General features: G+C 41.4%; 1 protein-coding gene across 1 annotated transcript in view; it reads left to right on the top strand.

The window, feature by feature from the left end:
- trpc6a (transient receptor potential cation channel, subfamily C, member 6a) overlaps positions 1-18,406 on the top strand; it is a 117,315-nt gene that overhangs the window by 50,828 nt on the left and 48,081 nt on the right. Inside the window, exon 2 of the mRNA XM_052026117.1 lies at positions 8,552-9,317. Coding sequence (XP_051882077.1) covers positions 8,552-9,317 — 766 coding nt within the window. The remainder of the gene's footprint in view (positions 1-8,551; positions 9,318-18,406) is intronic.

The following is an 18,406-nucleotide window of genomic DNA, read 5'->3' as shown; positions in this document are numbered from 1 at the left end:
GTTTTTTCCTTTCATTTCACCCTGCTTACTCTTGCTTGTGAACTGCAGGTCACCAGGTGAGATCCCACCTAACACGTAGCAGGACCCACCAGTGTGCTTATAATTGTGCCACTTCCAGGTTATTTTGAGTGTTGTGAGGATGTACCATAGGAAGGAATGAGTTGCCCAGAGGAATCACATTATCTCTCTGCGGAGGCAGCGGATCTCCCTTTGATGACCCTGCAGGAGTATAATGGTGAAGTAGTCAAGGGCATATAGAAGTCTTACAACACTGAATGATTAAAGTGATCATATTTCACTTAGTTCTGAAATCAAGTTGACTTTGCCATGCAGGAACTATAGGCTGATGATGTTTAATTCTAGGGTCCTGCATGTATGAAGCCCTTGTCTCGCAATTACTGTTGGTTGCGAATGTTGGTATGCTACATGTCAGAAGAGTATTTTTAGCTCAGGATCGGTTGGGTCCCTACAACATAGAACAGTACAACACTGAGCAGGCCATTCAGCCCATTACGTTGTCCCAATCTTGATGCCAATTTATACTAAATGTCGTCCTCCTTTGTATCATCCACATCCCTCCATTCCCTTCATATTCATGTATCTACAGTATTTAAAAGCCTCTTAAACTCCACCAAACTGCCTGCTTCCACTACTACCCCTGATAACCCACTCCAGGCACCTTCCACTCTTTGGTAAAATACTTGCCCCTCACATCACCTTTAAATTCCTCCCTCTAACCTTAAATGCATGTCCTCTGGTATTTGACATTTCTACGCTGGGGAAATGTTTCTGACTGTCAGCCCTATCTGTGCCTCTCATAATTTTAAAAACCTCTATCAGGTCTCCCCTCAGTCTCCGACGCTCCAAGAATAACAACATGTTTGTTCAACCTTTCCTTATGGCTCATACCCTCTAATCCGGGCAGTATCCTGGTAAACCACTTCTGCACCCTCTCCACAGTCTCCACATTCCTTCCTATAATGAGGTGACCAGAACTGCACACAATACTCCAAGTGCAGTCTGACTGAAGTTTTATATAGCTGCAGCACTACCTCCTTACTCTTACACTCAACACACCTACCAATGAAAGCAAGCATGCCATACGCCTTCTTTACCACCTTATCCACTTGCATAGCCACTTTCAGTGAACTGTGTACATGGACCCCAAGATCCCTCTGTACCTCAATGCTATTAAGGGGCCTACCATTAACTGCATACCTTCTCCTTTCATTTGACCTCCAAAGGAGCAATACCTCACACTTGTCTGGATTTAACTCCATTTGCCAGTTCTCTGCCCATATCTGTAACTGACCTATATCCCACTGTATTCTTTGATAGTCCTTTACACTGTCCACACCTCCACCAATCTTGGTGTCATCTGCAAACTTGCTGATCCGCCCATCTACATTTTCATCCAGATCATTGATATATATATCACAAACAGAGGTCCCAGCACTGATCCTTGTGGAACACCACTGGTCACGGACCTCCAGCCAGAATAACAGGCTTCTACCCTTGCTCTCTGTCTTCTATGGGCAAGCCAGTTCCAAATCCAAACTTGCAATGCACCTTGGATCCCATGCATCTTTATATTCTGAATCAACCTACCATGAGGGTCCTTATCAAATGCCGTACTAACATCCATGTAGATAACATCCACTGCCTTACCCTTATCAAGCACCTTTGTCACCTCCTCAAAAAACTCAATCAAGTTTGTGAGGCATGACCTGCCCCACACAAAGCCATGCTTTGCGGGTCCAGTATTGCATTCTCCCCTATACTAAGTACCCTCTTCCACTGCAAGGCACTTCTGTGTGGCAGTGCACCCCTTGGACGGAGTGCATTGATTGATAGTTGGATAGGTCACCAGTGGCGCCGATGTGAAGATGTGCTGAGGGGTAGGGTGATGCTGGCTGAGGTGTTAACAGAGGCAGTGTCCTTTAAAAATTAGTGGTGAATGAGGTCGTGTGTGGTGGTGGGTGGAGCAACGTGCACAGAAGGAGACCAAAAGGTGCTGCTAAATTTAAAGTGAGCGTGAAGAATATGAATTGAGTTGACAAAAGGCAGAGAGGGGAGGATACACAGTAGAACATAGAACAGTACACCCAGTAAGGGCCTTTGGCCCACGATGTTGTGCCGACTTATATAATCCTACTCCACAATCAATCTAACCTTCTCTCCTACGGCAGCCCATAACCCTCCATTTTTCTAACATTCATGTGCCTATCTCAGAGTCTTTTAAAGTCCCTATTGTATCAGCCTCTACCACCACCCCTGGCAGTGCATTCCAGGCACCCAACACTCCCGTGTAAAAAAAAATCTACCTCTGATAATCTCCCCCTAAACAGATGTCCTCTGGTATTGGCCATTTACTGCCCTGGGAAAAAGGTGTTGGCTTTCCACTTCTCTCTATGCCTCTCATAATCTTATAGACCTCCATCAGGTCACCTCTCATCGTCCTGCATTCCAAAGAGAAAAGCACTAACTCACTCAACCTTTCCTCATAAGCATGTTCTCTAATTCAGGGCAGCATCCTGGTAATCTCTTCTGCACCCTGTCTAAATCTTCCACAATTGTTCCTATAATGAGGTGACCAGAACTAAACAAATACTCTCAGTGTGGTCTAATCAGAGTTTTATAGAGCTGCAACCTTACCTTGCAGTTCTTGAACTCAATCCCCCGACTAATGAAGGCCACCATATCATACCCTTCTTAACCACCCTATCAACTTGTGTGGCAACCTTGATCTATGGACTTGGACCCCAAGATCCTCTGTTCCTCCTCAATGCTAAGAATCCTGCCATTAACCTTGTAATCTGCCTTCAAGTTCAATCTTCCAAAGTGAATCACTTCACACTTTTCCGGACTGAACTCCATCTGCCACTTCTCTGCCCAGCTCTGCATTCCTATCAATGTCCTGTTGTGACCTTTAGCAACCTTCTACACTAACCACAACACCACCAACCTTTGTGTCATCTGCAAATTTACTAATCCACCCTCCTACTTCCTCATCCAAGTCATTTATAAAAATCACAAAGAGCCGGGGTCCCAGAACAGTTCCCTGCGGAACTGATCTCCAGGCAGAATATGATCCATCTACTACCATCCTCTGCCTTCTGTGGGCAAGCCAATTCCGAATCCACACAGTCAAGTTTCCATGGATCCCTTGCCTCATGACTTTCTGGATAAGCCTACCATGGGGAACCTTGTCAAATGCCTTACTAAAATCTATATGCACCACATCCACCTTCATCAATTTGTTTTGTCACCTCTTTGAAAAACTCAGTTATGCTTGTGAGGCATGACCTGCCCCTCACAAAGCCATGCTGACTATCCCTAATAAGACTCTGCTTCTCCAAATGCTCATAAATCCTATCCCTAAGAACCCTCTCTAATAGTTTGCCCACCCTGACTTAAGACTCACTGGACTATAATTCCCAGGATTATCCCTATTACCTTTCTTGAACATCTGCTATATTCCATTTCTCTGGTACCACTCCTGTGGCCAGGGAGGACACACAGATCATCATCAATGCTCCAGCAATCTCTTCCCTTGCTTCCCACAGTAACCTGGGGTATATCCTGTCTAATCCTGAATATCCTGTCATTAACCTGTTCTATACTGGCATTACATTTGTCTAAGTCCCTCTCCCTAGTGAACATTGAAGCAAAGTATTCATTAAGGACCTCCGTTACCTCCTCCGCTTCCAGGCACACGTTTTCTCCTTTATCCCTGAGTGGTCCTACCCTCACCCTAGTCATCCTTCTGTCCTTCATGTACGTGTAGAATGCCTTGGGGTTTTCCTTAATCCAACCTACCAAGGCCTTCTCATGTCCCCTTCTAGTTCTCCTAAATCCTTTCTTAAGCTCCTTCCTGTCTACCCTATAACTTTCAAGAGCCCTGTCTGACTTTTGCTTCCTAACTGTTAAGTATGTTTCCTTCTTCCTCTTGACTAAATGTTCAATATCTCTGGTCAGCCATGGTTCCTTCACCATATCATCCTTTCCCTGTCTCAGTGGGACAAACCTATCCAGAACAACCTCCACATCTTTGCCCTGAGAACATCTGTTCCTAATTTATGCTCCCAAATTCCTGCCTAATACCATCATCATTAGCCCTCCCTCAATTAAGTACTTTCCCATATCGTCTGCTCCTATCCTTGTCCATGGCTATGCTAAAGGTCAGGGACTTGTGGTTACCATCTTCAAAATGCTCTCACACTGAGAGGTCAGTCACTTGACCAGTTCATTGCCTAGTACTAGATCCAGTATGGTCTCTCCTTTTATCAGCCTGTCCACATACTGTGTCAGGAATCCTTCTTGGACACACCTAACAAATTCTGCCCCATCTAAACCTTTTGTACTAAGGTCATGCCAATCAGCATTAGGGAAGTTGAAGTCACCCATGGCAACAACCCTGTTATTTTTGCAGCTTTCCAAAATCTGCCTACTTATCTGCTCCTCAGTGTCCCAGTTGCTATTGGAGGGCCTATAGAATACTCCCAATAGAGTGATTGCTCCCTTCCTGTTTCTGACTTCCACCCACACTGACTCTGCAGATGATCCCTCCATGACGTCTTCCCTTTCTGCAGCTATGATACTATAATGCTATGATTAGCAATGCCACTTCCCCCCCACCTTTTTACCTACCCCTCCCCCCATCCCTTTTGAAATATCTAAACCATGGGACATCAAGCAGCCAATCCTGCCCTTACGACAGCCAAGTCTCTGTTATGGCCACAACATTATAATTTAATGTACTGATCCATGTTCTAGGTTCAATACCCTTATTTTTAATACTTCACGCATTAAACACATTTCAACCCATCGAAATGTCTGCATTTATGCCCTGTCCACTGCCTATCCTTCCTCACAGTCTGTCTGCACATTGGATCTACCTTTACACCAACTGCTCCATCATCTGACCTAACACTCTGGTTCCTATCCCCCTGCCAACATAGCTTAATCTAGCTGGAGTATAGATATACCTTTAATTTTGCTCACCTTTCCTTACCTGTTCATTAAAATGCTTTCTGTACTGGGTCTGATGCATTGTGATCACATTCCTGTTGTTTATTTTGTTGGGATGGAGGTTATTTTTCCCCTTAATGGCACAGAAGACCTTCTTCCTTGTTCTGATTGCACCAAATAGAAGTTGCAGAGAAGTATCACTGAATTTGGGTGAAGCCTTCACTCTCCTCAATTCTAACTTTCAATTTGTATACAAGACATATTTGGACATGTCCTCATGCTCCTTGGTCTCACACTGGAGTCACAGACTGATAGCATACAAAAGCAATCAATTATCACAAAGCAAATCTTATAACAACAATATGATAATGACTAGATGTTCTTATTTGGTGATATTGGTGTAGCAAGTACGAAGCATGGATAATTATTTAACATGAAAAATGACCGGCATTTGCTGATTTTATTAAGGTAACCAATCCCGTCTTTGATTTCTAATGTTTCTTGCCTTGAGAGCTAAAGTGTAGATTAGCATAATAATGGGAAATTTACACACACAGAATGGAAAAGAATCTGAAATGAATGTGTGAAAGTTGCAGAACTTTAATTCATTTCATTTGGTTCACTGGATTACAAATTACTTCCTGATGATAGCCTTCAATGACTGATTCTGAGTTGGTAGTGCTCAATAAACCGTACAGTAGTGGCAGTGCATTATGCAGTGTACCGTGCATTATGGAGGGGTTGTGTTATTAGAAAACTGCCCAAATCATGATTTCCATAATGTGACCACTTTTTCCCCATTGAATCCCATGTTATAAGATGGAGATGTGTTCCTCTGGGAAGCTTTTCTCTCAACAGTTATGCCCCTGTAGGTTCACAGTCTATAGTCAAGGGAATTCCGATTGTATTGTATGCAGAAGAAAAAGGTTGTTGTTTTAATTAACTACAAATGGATGTTATATTGTTTGATAAAGTATCATTGTACAAGTATCAATAGAAAAGATTGCTTTGTCAGTTTCCAAAGTAAATCTTTCAGTGGCTTCCTGCTGTGAGCCAGCAGCTTGTGATCATTGGCCTTGGTAAACTAGTTCTGTTCTCTGTATATATTTCATGTTTACTTATTTATTTTATCATATAAATTCTGTAAGAGGGTATTTTTATTCCATATCTCAATCTTTTTGGGAGTGATTGGTGAATTCTGTAAGGGGAAATTTCAGTAACTTGAACTGCCACAACATGGGGGTACACTGGACTGCACTTCTGAAACTCAGTTCCATTGATGACAAACAGAATGTAGTGCAATGTGCTGCTGCTGCTGTGAAAGGTGTGGAGACGTGTTGTGGAAGTCAGTCCGCGCTGTAATAAAGTAGATAACAGCAGAACCAAGGAGCATGCAATTAGTGCTTTATTATTTAACGCTAGCGGGAGTGAGGGATGCAGAGAAAGAGCAAACAGTGTAACCCGTGCTCTGTACTGATCCTTACTCAAAGATTTACATGTTTGTGTCCCTTCTTTTGTACTTAATCTAGAGATGCCTACGTGCAGAGTTGCATATACTTGGGCAATTGCTTACAGCAAACTTTAGCAAAAGAAGATATGCCTTAAGCACTTCTTTGTTTCACCCAAGCACCTACACATCTTGCAGTCACAACTATAATCACGCCATGGTTGAAGCAATAACAGCTGTACATTATTAACCCTTACATTTCCAGTTACTTTTACAGTGTTAGCCTGGAAAAAGTTTTCCTACTTTTTACCTGTGTTAAAAAGTGGTGAGCTAATGCTGTTTTTAAAAATGTCATAAAGGTCACAATCTTACTCTATGAGAATCACAAAACTGTACCTGATTACTTGGCTATTCCTTTGATAAATTACAAGAGTACACAACTGCTGGCAGATCTGATGAGGGCCTCAGAGCTGAAACATCAACTACTTCTCTTTCCACAGATGCTGCCTAACCTGCTGGGTGTTTCCAGCATATTCTGCTTTTATTTTAGATTTCCAGCATCTGCCATTTATTGATTTTCATTAACTATAAATGCTTGCACTTTGGAGAAGCTGCAATGGTAGAAAATCCTTGTTCCTGTTCTGCCAGTGCCTGTGGGTTGAAGGAAATGTAGATAAGTACTTTTTACCTTGGGTTTGGAGCTTGAGCAATCTCTTTACCGCATTAGTGAGATGTGGCACTGGTTAGTGGCAGTATCCTGCAACAATCCTGATCCCAGGAAGCCGAGAATGATGCTGACCTTGACTGTGAGTACAGTTTAAGCATGTGTGTAAGGTTGTATTTTTACTAAGAGGAGGTTATGGATCTCAGTGAATGGGTCTTGTTCGGTTACTGCCTGTGTACACATTGCTCCACATAGAAGTCTATTTGAAGTATGTTGTCCTGTAACTCAGGGTGGATAGGGTCCTGGAATTTTCAGTCCTTCTGTGCCTCCTCCCAAATTGTCCCCTTGGCTGACTGTTATGTCTCCGATACATAAAATCCATTTCCATGCCATCCAACAAGAAAGAGGTTAGGTGGCGAAAAATACCAATTGGAAATCGTTTCTGATAACAGAAAATGCCAAAGCTACTCAGCGGGTCGGGCAGTATTTATGGAGAGAGAAAAATAGAACTAATGTTTCAGGTTGATGACCTCTCAGAAGGATTGATTTGCTGTTCTTCTTTCGGATTTTCAGTTTTTTGCTGTTTGATTACAGAAAAGTCATTGACGGTGTTAGGAGGTCTTAGGCATGAACAGTGTGTAGAGTGAGCAGTGAGACCACAGATTGCAATGGAGTGGGTTGCAGTTTGAGTGTGATTGACTCTTTAACTAGCATGACTTCCAGGAGAAACTGCCAATTTGTTAGATTTTGAATCAAAGGTACTGGGACAGGCTGTGGAAGAGTCACTGTTTGTATATAAAGAGTGACCAAGGTTGTAAAAAAATAAATAAAATTTACGAAGCTGGCAATAATTCGTAACTAGTATACTGGGCAATGATAAAAAGATGACAATTTTGATATCTCTTTTGTATTAATGGCATTTCAATGAGAAATGTATTGAATATGAGGAGAGGCTTAAGGTGCTAGGGCTTTATTCACCGGAAAGGAGGAGGATGAGAGGAGACACGATAGAGGTATATAAAATATTGAGAGGAATAGATAGAGTAGACAGCCAGCACCTCCTTCCCAGGGCACCAATGCTCAAGATGAGAGGGCATGGCTTTAAGGTTATGGGTGGGAGTTTCAGGGGAGATGTCAGGGGGAGGTTTTTCACCCAGAGAGTGGTTGGTGCATGGAATGCACTGCCTGGGGTGGTGGTGGAGGCAGATACATTGGACAGGTTCAAGAGCTTGTTGGATAGGCATATGGAGGAATGTGAGATGGAGGGATATGCGGGAGGAAGGGGTTAGGTAGTGTGAGGGTGGTTTGATGGACGGCACAACATGGTGGGCCGAAGGGCCTGTTTTGTGCTGTATGGTTCTATGGTTCTATGGTTATTGTGGAATTTGGCACTTATTATTTGGCAATATTCAGTGAACAAGGAAAGAAATATCCTTCTGCTGCAACTAATGTTTTCCATTTGTATTTAGCAGTCATTTCATTGCGGAGCGGGCACGACATCCGACGTTGCAGAAAGGAAGAAGACAGGCTTCCCGCGGGCCAGCCTACATGTTTAATGACAGGTCCACAAGCCTAACGCCAGAAGAAGAAAGATTTCTAGATGCAGCTGAATATGGCAACGTTCCTGTGGTCAGAAGGATGCTGGAGGAATCCGAGACACTCAATGTAAATTGCGTTGATTACATGGGTCAGAATGCGTTGCAGTTGGCTGTAGCAAATGAACATTTGGAGATCATAGAACTCTTGATGAAAGTTGACAATCTCTCTCGTGTTGGGGATGGTTTATTATTGGCCATCAGTAAGGGATATGTGCGAATAGTCGAGGTCATCTTGAATCACAACTTATTTGCTACTAAACAATCACTGGCTTTGAGCCCAGAGCAATATCAACCAGAATACTATGATTTGTATGCCTATGATGAAGATGGTACCAGGTTTTCTCATGATGTCACTCCTATTATCTTGGCAGCGCACTGCCAAGATTATGAAATAGTTCACATACTATTGAGGCGAGGAGCCCGTATTAACCGGCCACATGATTATTTTTGCAAGTGCAGAGTGTGTACTGAGAATCAACTGAATGACTCCTTCAGCCACTCAAGATCTCGAATAAATGCCTACAGAGGCTTAGCAAGTCCTGCCTACTTGTCCCTCTCCAGTGAGGACCCTGTGCTTACAGCTCTGGAGCTCAGTAATGAGCTCAGTATACTGGCCAATATTGAGAAGGAATTTAAGGTGAGTGAAAGTTTAAAAAGAGTAATCTTCTACCATTGTCATTAACTTAACAGTGGTTGGGAGACATTTTAATCATTCTTAACCATATATTCTGCAACTTGCAATCGTATTTTCTGGATTCTCTACTGGCCTAGAATGTGACTGCCTTTGTTTCCTCATTGATCAATTAACTTTTCCTCTCACTGTTTTCACATTTAATGGGAAAATCGCACTCAAAATACATTCTTTGCCTGCAGCCTCTCTGTTTATTACTCATAAGACTGAGCCTTCCTGGCACCTTCAGCTACATTTTTTTCATTCAAAACTTACATTCAAATGTAACATATCCAGTTTTGTTCATGATGCAAATCTAGGTGGGAAAATGAGCTGTGAGGGAGTCACAGCTCAGTTGTCTGGTCTCCTCTTGTTGGATTGCACAGTGGCACTCAGAGAACCATGTGGCAGCAAGTATGGAAGGGCTCAGCACCAAAAATCTTAGTCACCAGGCCTTACATGCACATGTCTAAATCTCTGGGAGGAGCCTTGTCCATGAGGCTAAGCTTCACTGAGGCAGAGTGCACTGTTATCTGTCATCTCCAGTGACCTCAAATGCAGCCTTGCACATGTGCCGGGCCTCAGGACATTCCAGTCTATAGCCATTGATCTCTACCACATCTCTCACCATTTGCCGCTCATCACCGAATTAGGGAGGTCACCCAAACATCATACTCAAGAAGAAAGGACTTGGGCTCCTTTTTCTACAGTCTGGAGGAAGAGGTTGACTGAACACAAAGATTTTCCAGTCTTGCAGACCTCCTGAAAGTAGAGGCACTTGCAACCTGGACAGAGGTGGGAAGTTTCAGTCTTGGCCCAGTCCTCTCAAGCAACCTCCTGCCAGGGAAATATGGCTGTTTCCTTGGGCAGTCTCAGTGTCCTCTTGTGGACTTCTCTTCTGTGTGTGTTCTCCCCTAAGAACCCAAGGTCCCTGTCAGTGAGTGTGGGTGTGCACACTCTTCCCGTCCTCCACTCCGATTCTCCACATAGCAGCACACTTTGCAGGTTGCAGCAGTGGTGCCTGTGATAGATATATCCCTATAAGGGCTGACTCCCATGGGGACAGCTGCACAGGTAAGTGACTTTGCTTTCAGGAATTCCAGTAGTGTGCAGTGAACCAGGGAAACACTGCCATTTCACAGGAAAACCTGACAAAACAATCATGCTGGAACTTTTGAAAATAGCATGAGCATGTCACATTGCTGTTTTAATGTTCTAACACTCCTGAATAAGAGCAGAAGAACTTTTAGACCTTTGTGACTTCCTCACAGCTCATTTTCCCACCTAGGTTTGCGTCATGAACAAATTTGGATATGTTACATTTCTGCCTTTTAATCTGTCTTTTATGTAAGTTGTCAACAGCTGAATGTCCCAGTTACCTGCTATTAGTTACTGTATATTATCAAAAGATTCTGTGACATTTGTCAAACCTGATTTTCCCTTCAAAACACTAAGCTGATTCTTTCTAATATAGTCTTCTAAGTGCACTGTTACTGTAGCCTTACTGATGGATTCCAACATTTTTCTGGTAATTGATGTCAGGCCAATTCGTTTATGTTCCCTCTTTTGTCTCAAGCTTCCTTTATTTGCTGCCTCTGAGATAGCAGGGATCGGAGAAGGTAGTGATAGCAAGGATTGGACAGGGTGGTGGTGACTGGGTGCTTTCAGTGATCTGCTTCACCACATTACATTCAAATAGCAACATTGAATATTAAATAAAGCTACAGCTATAAACAAAATTCCATTATCACACTTAAGCATTGTAACCTTGTAAAGTGTAGCAAAAAGAGAGCTTATTTATGTAAGCTAGTGTTAACAATATTTCTCTTGGGTTATATACATTAAAATAACTAATGATAAAAATAGTGAAATATTTCTACCTAATTTGAGGAGGTGATTCAGAAGTTTAGCACATTGATGTTATAGTGCAGTCAGGTGCTGAATGTTAAGGTATTGCTTGTCACTGATTCTCCGAACTCAAATGTTTGGTATCAGCCACAGTGAGAGGAATTTTCAGCTGTGGTCCTACAGAGGAATAACTGGTATTGGTGCTAAAATAAGTGTTTGCAAAATCCAGGCTGTTTCTTTTCACTAGACAGCTTTACATCCAACAGACTAACAGTTGGTATCCCTGCAGTACTTGTCTAATGGAACTATTTTTACTTCCCCTACAAGTCCTAACATAGTTCCTTCATTCTGTATGCTCTGTTACAAATTCCTATCACCCTTTGTCGTATCCCTGCTCTTCAGAATTTATGTACATTAGGATCCATTCTACACAAAACCAAAGCTTTTCCTTTCTTCAACTGTTTCACTCTGTCTCTATTGTACCCACTCTCTCTCTACTTTCATTAACTCACTTGCTCTACAGTTGTCCTGACAGATGGCAGATGTACAGTCATTGGCATAAAGCATAAAGAGGGCAACTGCTAGAAATCAGAAATGAAAAGTGAATTGCACGAAACATTCAGCTGTGAAGAGAACAGACAGGTTAACACTTTGAACATCGATCCTTAGTCACCAGTTTTGTGTGGTGTTCATGAAGAGATCATAGCTGAAACATTCACGTGTTCCTTTGCTCCTCAGGTACTGATATATTGAGTGCTTCTTGCCCTTTGTTTTTGTTTTTGGCACCTTAGAAAATTGATGAGGTTGCTAAGCTGCTAAGGAGAAATATGAGAAGAGACACACGAAGATCAAAGTAGGATGCCAGAATGGTTTATGGCATATCTTGCTATTTAAATTGGGACAGGATGAGAAGGTTTCGAAAAGGGTAAACCCAAAGACAGTAGAAAAATGTCATAGATGCATATCAGAGTAATGATTTGAGTAAAAAATGCATGATTGGTCAGGAAGATTGCTTCACAACACACTGGGACATTAGTTTCTGAAGTGAAAACAGAAAAATTTAGAAAAAATGTTAAAGCTAAGGGCACTATAAATGAATGAAACCATAATGAAATAAATGAATTAATAATACAGATACGTTTAAATCCAATAGTCATTGTAGATACTCAGCAGTAGACTGAACAAGCTTGGGAAATAAATATTCCAAGATATTTTAAGGAGAAGAGGGCAAAGTGGAAGAGGTGAGGCAGGAGGCAGGTAGCAGGTGTTAAGATGGAAACTTGACAGTAAAGGACAGATGAAGGCAGAGTGTGGAGAAAGGTCTTGGCTGAGAAAATCAAGCCACAGAATCAGCTGGAATTATACAGTCCCCCCAGTAGTAGTAGTAGTAGTAGTAGTAGTAGTGTCATGTGGAGCATTGCATAAATCAGGAAATGAGAGTTCAAAGTAGCAAGGGTAATAGAGTCATCATTTGAGATTTCAATCATCATACAGATGGGGCAAGCCAGGTCCACAGTAATATTCCATGGAATGCATTCAAACTAGCTTTTTAAGATTGGGATGTCAAGAACACAATCAGGCTATTGAAGAAGTACTTCACAATGGGTTAAGTAATAACATTGTAAATGAGCTCTTGAGGAAGAGAATCATAACAGGACAGAATTTTAAACTGAACTTGAGATAGTTAAGAGAAAATTAGGGCCCCAAACCTGGAAAAAGTAAACTATTTGTTATGAGGGGCAAGTTGCCAATAGTAGATTGGAAAACCAGTTTGAAAAATTTGATGGTAGATTAGTAATTTCAAACATTAAAAAAATACTTGCTATTTAAAATGAATATATATTCTATTAAGGATTTAAGTTACAAAAGGAAGGTGATCCAACTATGGCTAACCAGACAAGTTATAGATAGTTGTCGAAAATTTGTATCTTACCCTTGTATGATTCACTAAACACACACTGCATTCAAAACTAACACTTTATTAGATGAGCCAAAGAAAACCACAACATCGGACAGCCACAGTAAAACAATGATTGTCTTGTTTTCACACAGATTCTTGCATTAAAACTTACTCTCCCAACTTTCATTGCCACAGACCAGCTGCCAAAACAGCTGCCTTGGAGGTGAGAGGAAAACACAGAGCAGTAACCTCCAGTGAGTGGCCACCCCGCCATGTGAGACCATGCACCAATTATGTCATGTGGTGTGGGTGGCCCAACATCACTGCAATATATTGTCAGTCTGGAAGACATTGTGGCAGCTTGCACTGTGGTGTGTAACTTGGAAAGGCTATGATCATCAAGGGAACACATGATGCTTTTGCATAAACAGTGATCAATGAGAAATGATCTGGCAAAGGCAGATATTACATTGAAGACCTCATTTAGGAATCTTTGCCAATATGCTGCAAGGTTTTTGTGATTGATAAGCAAAGGTAACTTAAGCACCCTTAAGCACCAGTTTTCTGTGGTAATCACAGAAGTGCATGTAGTGCGTACGGTGATGTCACTGGGTGTGTGACTGATGTTGGGAAAATGAAATCTGCGCTAAGTGAATCAGACTGAGAAGTTTCAGGGCAAGTGTTCTAATGGACCTAAAAATGACCACTAACATGATTTAACCTGCAGAAAATCATATTTATTTTGCAAATAAAAAATAGTTCCACTTTCTAGTCAAGTCCTGTATTTTAAAAGGAAGAAGCTTATAATGTTTTCAAAGATAGTAGTAAACCTGAAGATTGGGAAGCTTTTGGAATTCATCAAAGAATGATCAAGAAATTGATAAACAGAGAAGAAATAACATAAGAGAATAAAGAGAAGGAAACAGAAATATTATTGCAACTTTTATTTTGATTTGTAATTGGGACATTAGGACTGCCAATGCTGGCTTGATGTGTGGCTGGAGTTTTGTGACAGTAGATCACATGTTACTGCATTTAGCTCAACTGTAGGCCACTAGATCACTTAACCTTGATCAAAACACTTCACTTTTTGTTTTGTGTGAGTTGAATAATAAAATGAAAAAATCAAAGAATGAACAATATTGAGAGCTTACAGGATATAAGAAAAGTTTAAATAAGAACTACTTGTGTAATTGTTCCATAGCATTGTCCACAATAAGAATTTCTACTACTTCATCGAAAGACATTACCAGTACAAATAACTTATAATTACAACCCTTCAAGAGCAGCACCAAAGCTATCAGACTCCTGGACTTACAGAACAATGCACAGTACATGAGAGAGCTACACCATTTTTCGGTGACACATGTGCACCTAAATTTTGTTGAAGTTGCATCTAAGTGTGAGCTCTGTGCAATTTGGCACCACACTTCGTGTTCCATCAATTTGCAGGAGTATGCCACATGCATGGTGGACCTAGAAACAATTTGGTATTGTTCAAAAGTCATGCATTAAGTACCCAATTACTTTTAGCAATTGGCTTTCCAATAAAATTCTATTGCATAGTGCATATAAATATAGTGCTTCTAATTGCAATTTACCTTGGGAACAGAGACAAGGGTTGAGAAATTGGGCTGCTTATTTCAGTTTCTCTCTGGACTGAAAGTGGTGAAATCCAAATTACAGTGTAGATTGTTGTATATTTTTAGAGCAAAATGTAACATCCAGTAATTTAGATATATTGGTAGTGGGTTTGTTGCACATGCATGCCAGAGGTATGTAGAATAGGCAGTTGTTGACTTCTATATGTTTGCAGTACTGACTTGAGACTAGTTTTGCAATCTATGCCAATTTGGATTGTATCAAGGAACCTGGCCCATAATGTTAATTAGACAGGTGAAATTCAGCAACAGGAAGCAAGCACTATCTATTCCCTATCATTCCAAATCACCCCTTCACTGCCTGTGCTATTTAGAGCGATCATCAATTACTTGTAGGCTTGTTGAGTATTGAGTTGGAATTATGCAGAATTATTAACATTGTGTCATGACAAGTATAAGTGCTACAAGAAGGAACAGGAGGAGGAAGGGAAGAAGAGGGCATTCTGTTAGCAGTTCACATATGTGCACTTAACTGAGGAGCAGTGGCTCAGGAGACTTCTCTTCAATAAGGAGGAGATCTGCCACAGCTGAAACTACAGTCACATCCACCCTACCAGTTGCACAGTGCCCTTTAATTTCTTTGGCTATGTTTTCTGATGTGTGAGATCTCCCAATCTCCATTGAATAGATCACAGAGAAGCTGTTCAATGGGGAAAATTTTGAAGGGAGAGCGAACAAGCTATGCAAGGATACAAGTTCCTCCAAGTGGCAGGGAGCAAAAATCTCCAGGCATGATTGCTGTGGTCATCAGATCAGATCCAGATATCTCCAGTGACTGTATTTTCCAATTGACCTGGAGCTGCAATCAGAGACTGACGATGTCAGTGCAGAGAACCCAGGGAGCAGGTGTGACTCATGCAGTCTGTTGCACTCTCAATCTGTTTTCTGCACCATGCCACCCAGGGTAAAGAATGTCTCCCAACAAATCAGAAACATGAATCTAAACTCATAATCGCAGATTTGTAAGGTGGATGACACATGTAAAAGAGATTCAGAAGTGAATGGGAAAAGTGTGCCTGATGTGGATGAGAAAGTCAGTTCTACAAACCCAGCACATTGAAGAAGACATCAAAAGTTAGTAGGTGAGATGAAGCTGCAGATTCTGAGCCAGGGTTGTATTCAGAGTACCAGTAGAAAACAATGTACCTGGATGCTGAATGAGGTTAATTCTGTGGAAAGAACAGCCAACTAGATGTATCTACGTCAAGACGTTAGTGCAAGGGCAAAGTGACATTTCAATCTGACATTGGAGGACCATGTAATGTCCTTCTAAGGCAGACCATCAATCTCAAGAAGACCAACAAGTTCTGTGCTGTCAATGTACCACAAGACTCTACTGAAGTCTGCTGGAAGATTTACTCAGAGGTGTTGAACCCAAAGAACCAAGAGAGAAAGGAAATGGATTTCATTACAATACACTAGAAAGATATCAAATCCATACTTGGCACACACATACACAATGTCAGGATCACAGAAATTGCTTCAATGCAGAAAATCATTTCAGCTACACATCTGACAGAAGAATATGCATGGAACAGGGACTCTTAGAAAGTAAATGTCCTAGATGAGATGAAACACCTAGTAATACATGGCCAAGGGGTGTTCCAGTTGATTTCAATGAGAAATTTAAAGTCAAGTTGGAGAGACTGGCTAAGGCAGAGATAGTGACCTCAGCTGATATCCAACTGAGTGACCTCAGTTGAGTGTCCAGGTTGGCTACATTGAGAGATCAAGTAGCAAGCTGAGAATTTGCCTACCAAATGTTTAGTGTGCTGTATGCGATGAGTGAGTTCTGGTTCAATGAGGGGAGGTTGTATGTAGCCGGTTTCAACATGCCACTTTGTAAATACTGTTGGAAATGAAAGCTACACAGCACCAGAAATTCAGCAAAGACCTTCTGCAGCACTCTGGGGTCTCACTGGGGTAAAGACTGTGTTAAATGACATATTGATCTCTGGAGAAGGATAAACCATGACTGAAAGTGGAGAGTCTGATAAGCAGATGCAGGGAGAATAAGCAAAAGTTGAGGTTCAAAGTGAATGAACTCTCCTACCTGGATCACCTGATCCCCAGGAATGGTCTGATGCCAGATTCAGCAAAACCCATGGCAGTAAAGGAGATGCCATGTTTAATGGATGCTGCAGAAGTGGGATTTGTCAACTACCCATAAAAATTCCTTCCTTATCTAAGTGACCCAATAGTGTCTCCAGAGCAGCATCTGGGAATCGGGAAGTGGGGCTTACACCTTACAGTGGTTGTCATCTCCTGCTGCAGTATTCTCAGAGATGTGACATTACTCACCTTCCCTTTAAGGGTTGTAATTGTTGATTGCCTTAACTGGCACCTCGTACTTCAGACACCAACAGAATGTATCGATGCTAAGGCCAGCAATAGTACAATAAGCATTAGGTAATTATTACAATCATGCTCATATGAAATGACCCACAAGCATGAACTTCCTTTGTGACATTCACCAGAATATCCAGCTGTGGACTAATTGCCCATTATGAATCCTGTGCTTGCTTATTAGTCTGAGCTAATTTTACCCCCAGTATCTTTCAAAGCACTTGCTGAGGCATGTCTCCAATAGTAGCTGAGTTTTATAATCAGTGTACATTAGAGTGAAAATGGATAACCCAACCCATAAACAAGTTCCTTGTCATAAACTGTGTCAAGAATGGTAAGGTTATTGAATAAAAACTTTAATTATAACCTTCTTAAATATACCTGCACAATAGGTCATGTTAAATTGCGACCATGCCTGGAATAATGTGAAGCATATGTCACCTCCACTCTCACAGCTGGGTGACTTTCACCGGTGCCCTCCAAACCTTGTTCCCCAGAAGCTGCTCATTTAGCTGTGCGCAGTGGTCTTCACTGCCAAAAGTTCGACACCCTTCTCTTTTATCATTATTTTCTCTATTTTTCTCTTAAATAGTTCATTGCTGTATATGTCTTAATTTATCTTTGCTCAACTTTTAAATCTGTTCAGATTACTTTTCTGTTTTTTAAAAAATGTTTATTTCAAATGAATATATCTAACTAACTTATTCAGGACAGTGTTGTCAGATTGTCCATCTATAGCTACTTCATCAATGACCTTCCCTCAATCACGAGGTCAGTTGTGGAGTTGTTCATTGATGAATGCGCAATGTTCCATTCCAGTTACAATTCTTCAGCAATTGAAGCAGCCATGCCTGCTTCCTGTAAGATCTGGACAACATTCAGATATGAGTTGAAAAGTGACAATTAATGTACAATGCACCATACTGATACAGCTCTTCAAATGTGTGGGCATCTGCCATGTGTAATAAACAATGAATGACTTCTGTTTGCCTAAGGCGACAAAATCTTGGCCTGTGTAATATCAGAAAATGTGCATGTGCAGAATCGTTTGTTGTTAATTGTTTTGCAATGTCAGATTATGTGATTAAGCAATATGGGTCATTTTATTTGTTTTAGATGTCTGCACATGGGTGACACTGTGGTACAGTAGGTAGTGCTGCTGTTTCACGTCTCCAGCAACTCTTTAGATTAGCTACTCTCTGTGTAGATTTTGCACTTGTCCCTGTGACCTGTGACCTGTGAGTTTTCTCTGCATGCTCTAATTTCCTTCCATGTATTAAAAGTGTACTGGTTGTTAGGTA

The sequence above is a fragment of the Pristis pectinata genome, chromosome 11 (assembly GCF_009764475.1).
Source record: "Pristis pectinata isolate sPriPec2 chromosome 11, sPriPec2.1.pri, whole genome shotgun sequence".
Classification (NCBI taxonomy): Eukaryota; Metazoa; Chordata; class Chondrichthyes; order Rhinopristiformes; family Pristidae; genus Pristis; species Pristis pectinata.
The sequence above is the reverse complement of the archived record's forward strand: the minus strand, read 5'-3'. Positions and strand labels throughout refer to the sequence as shown.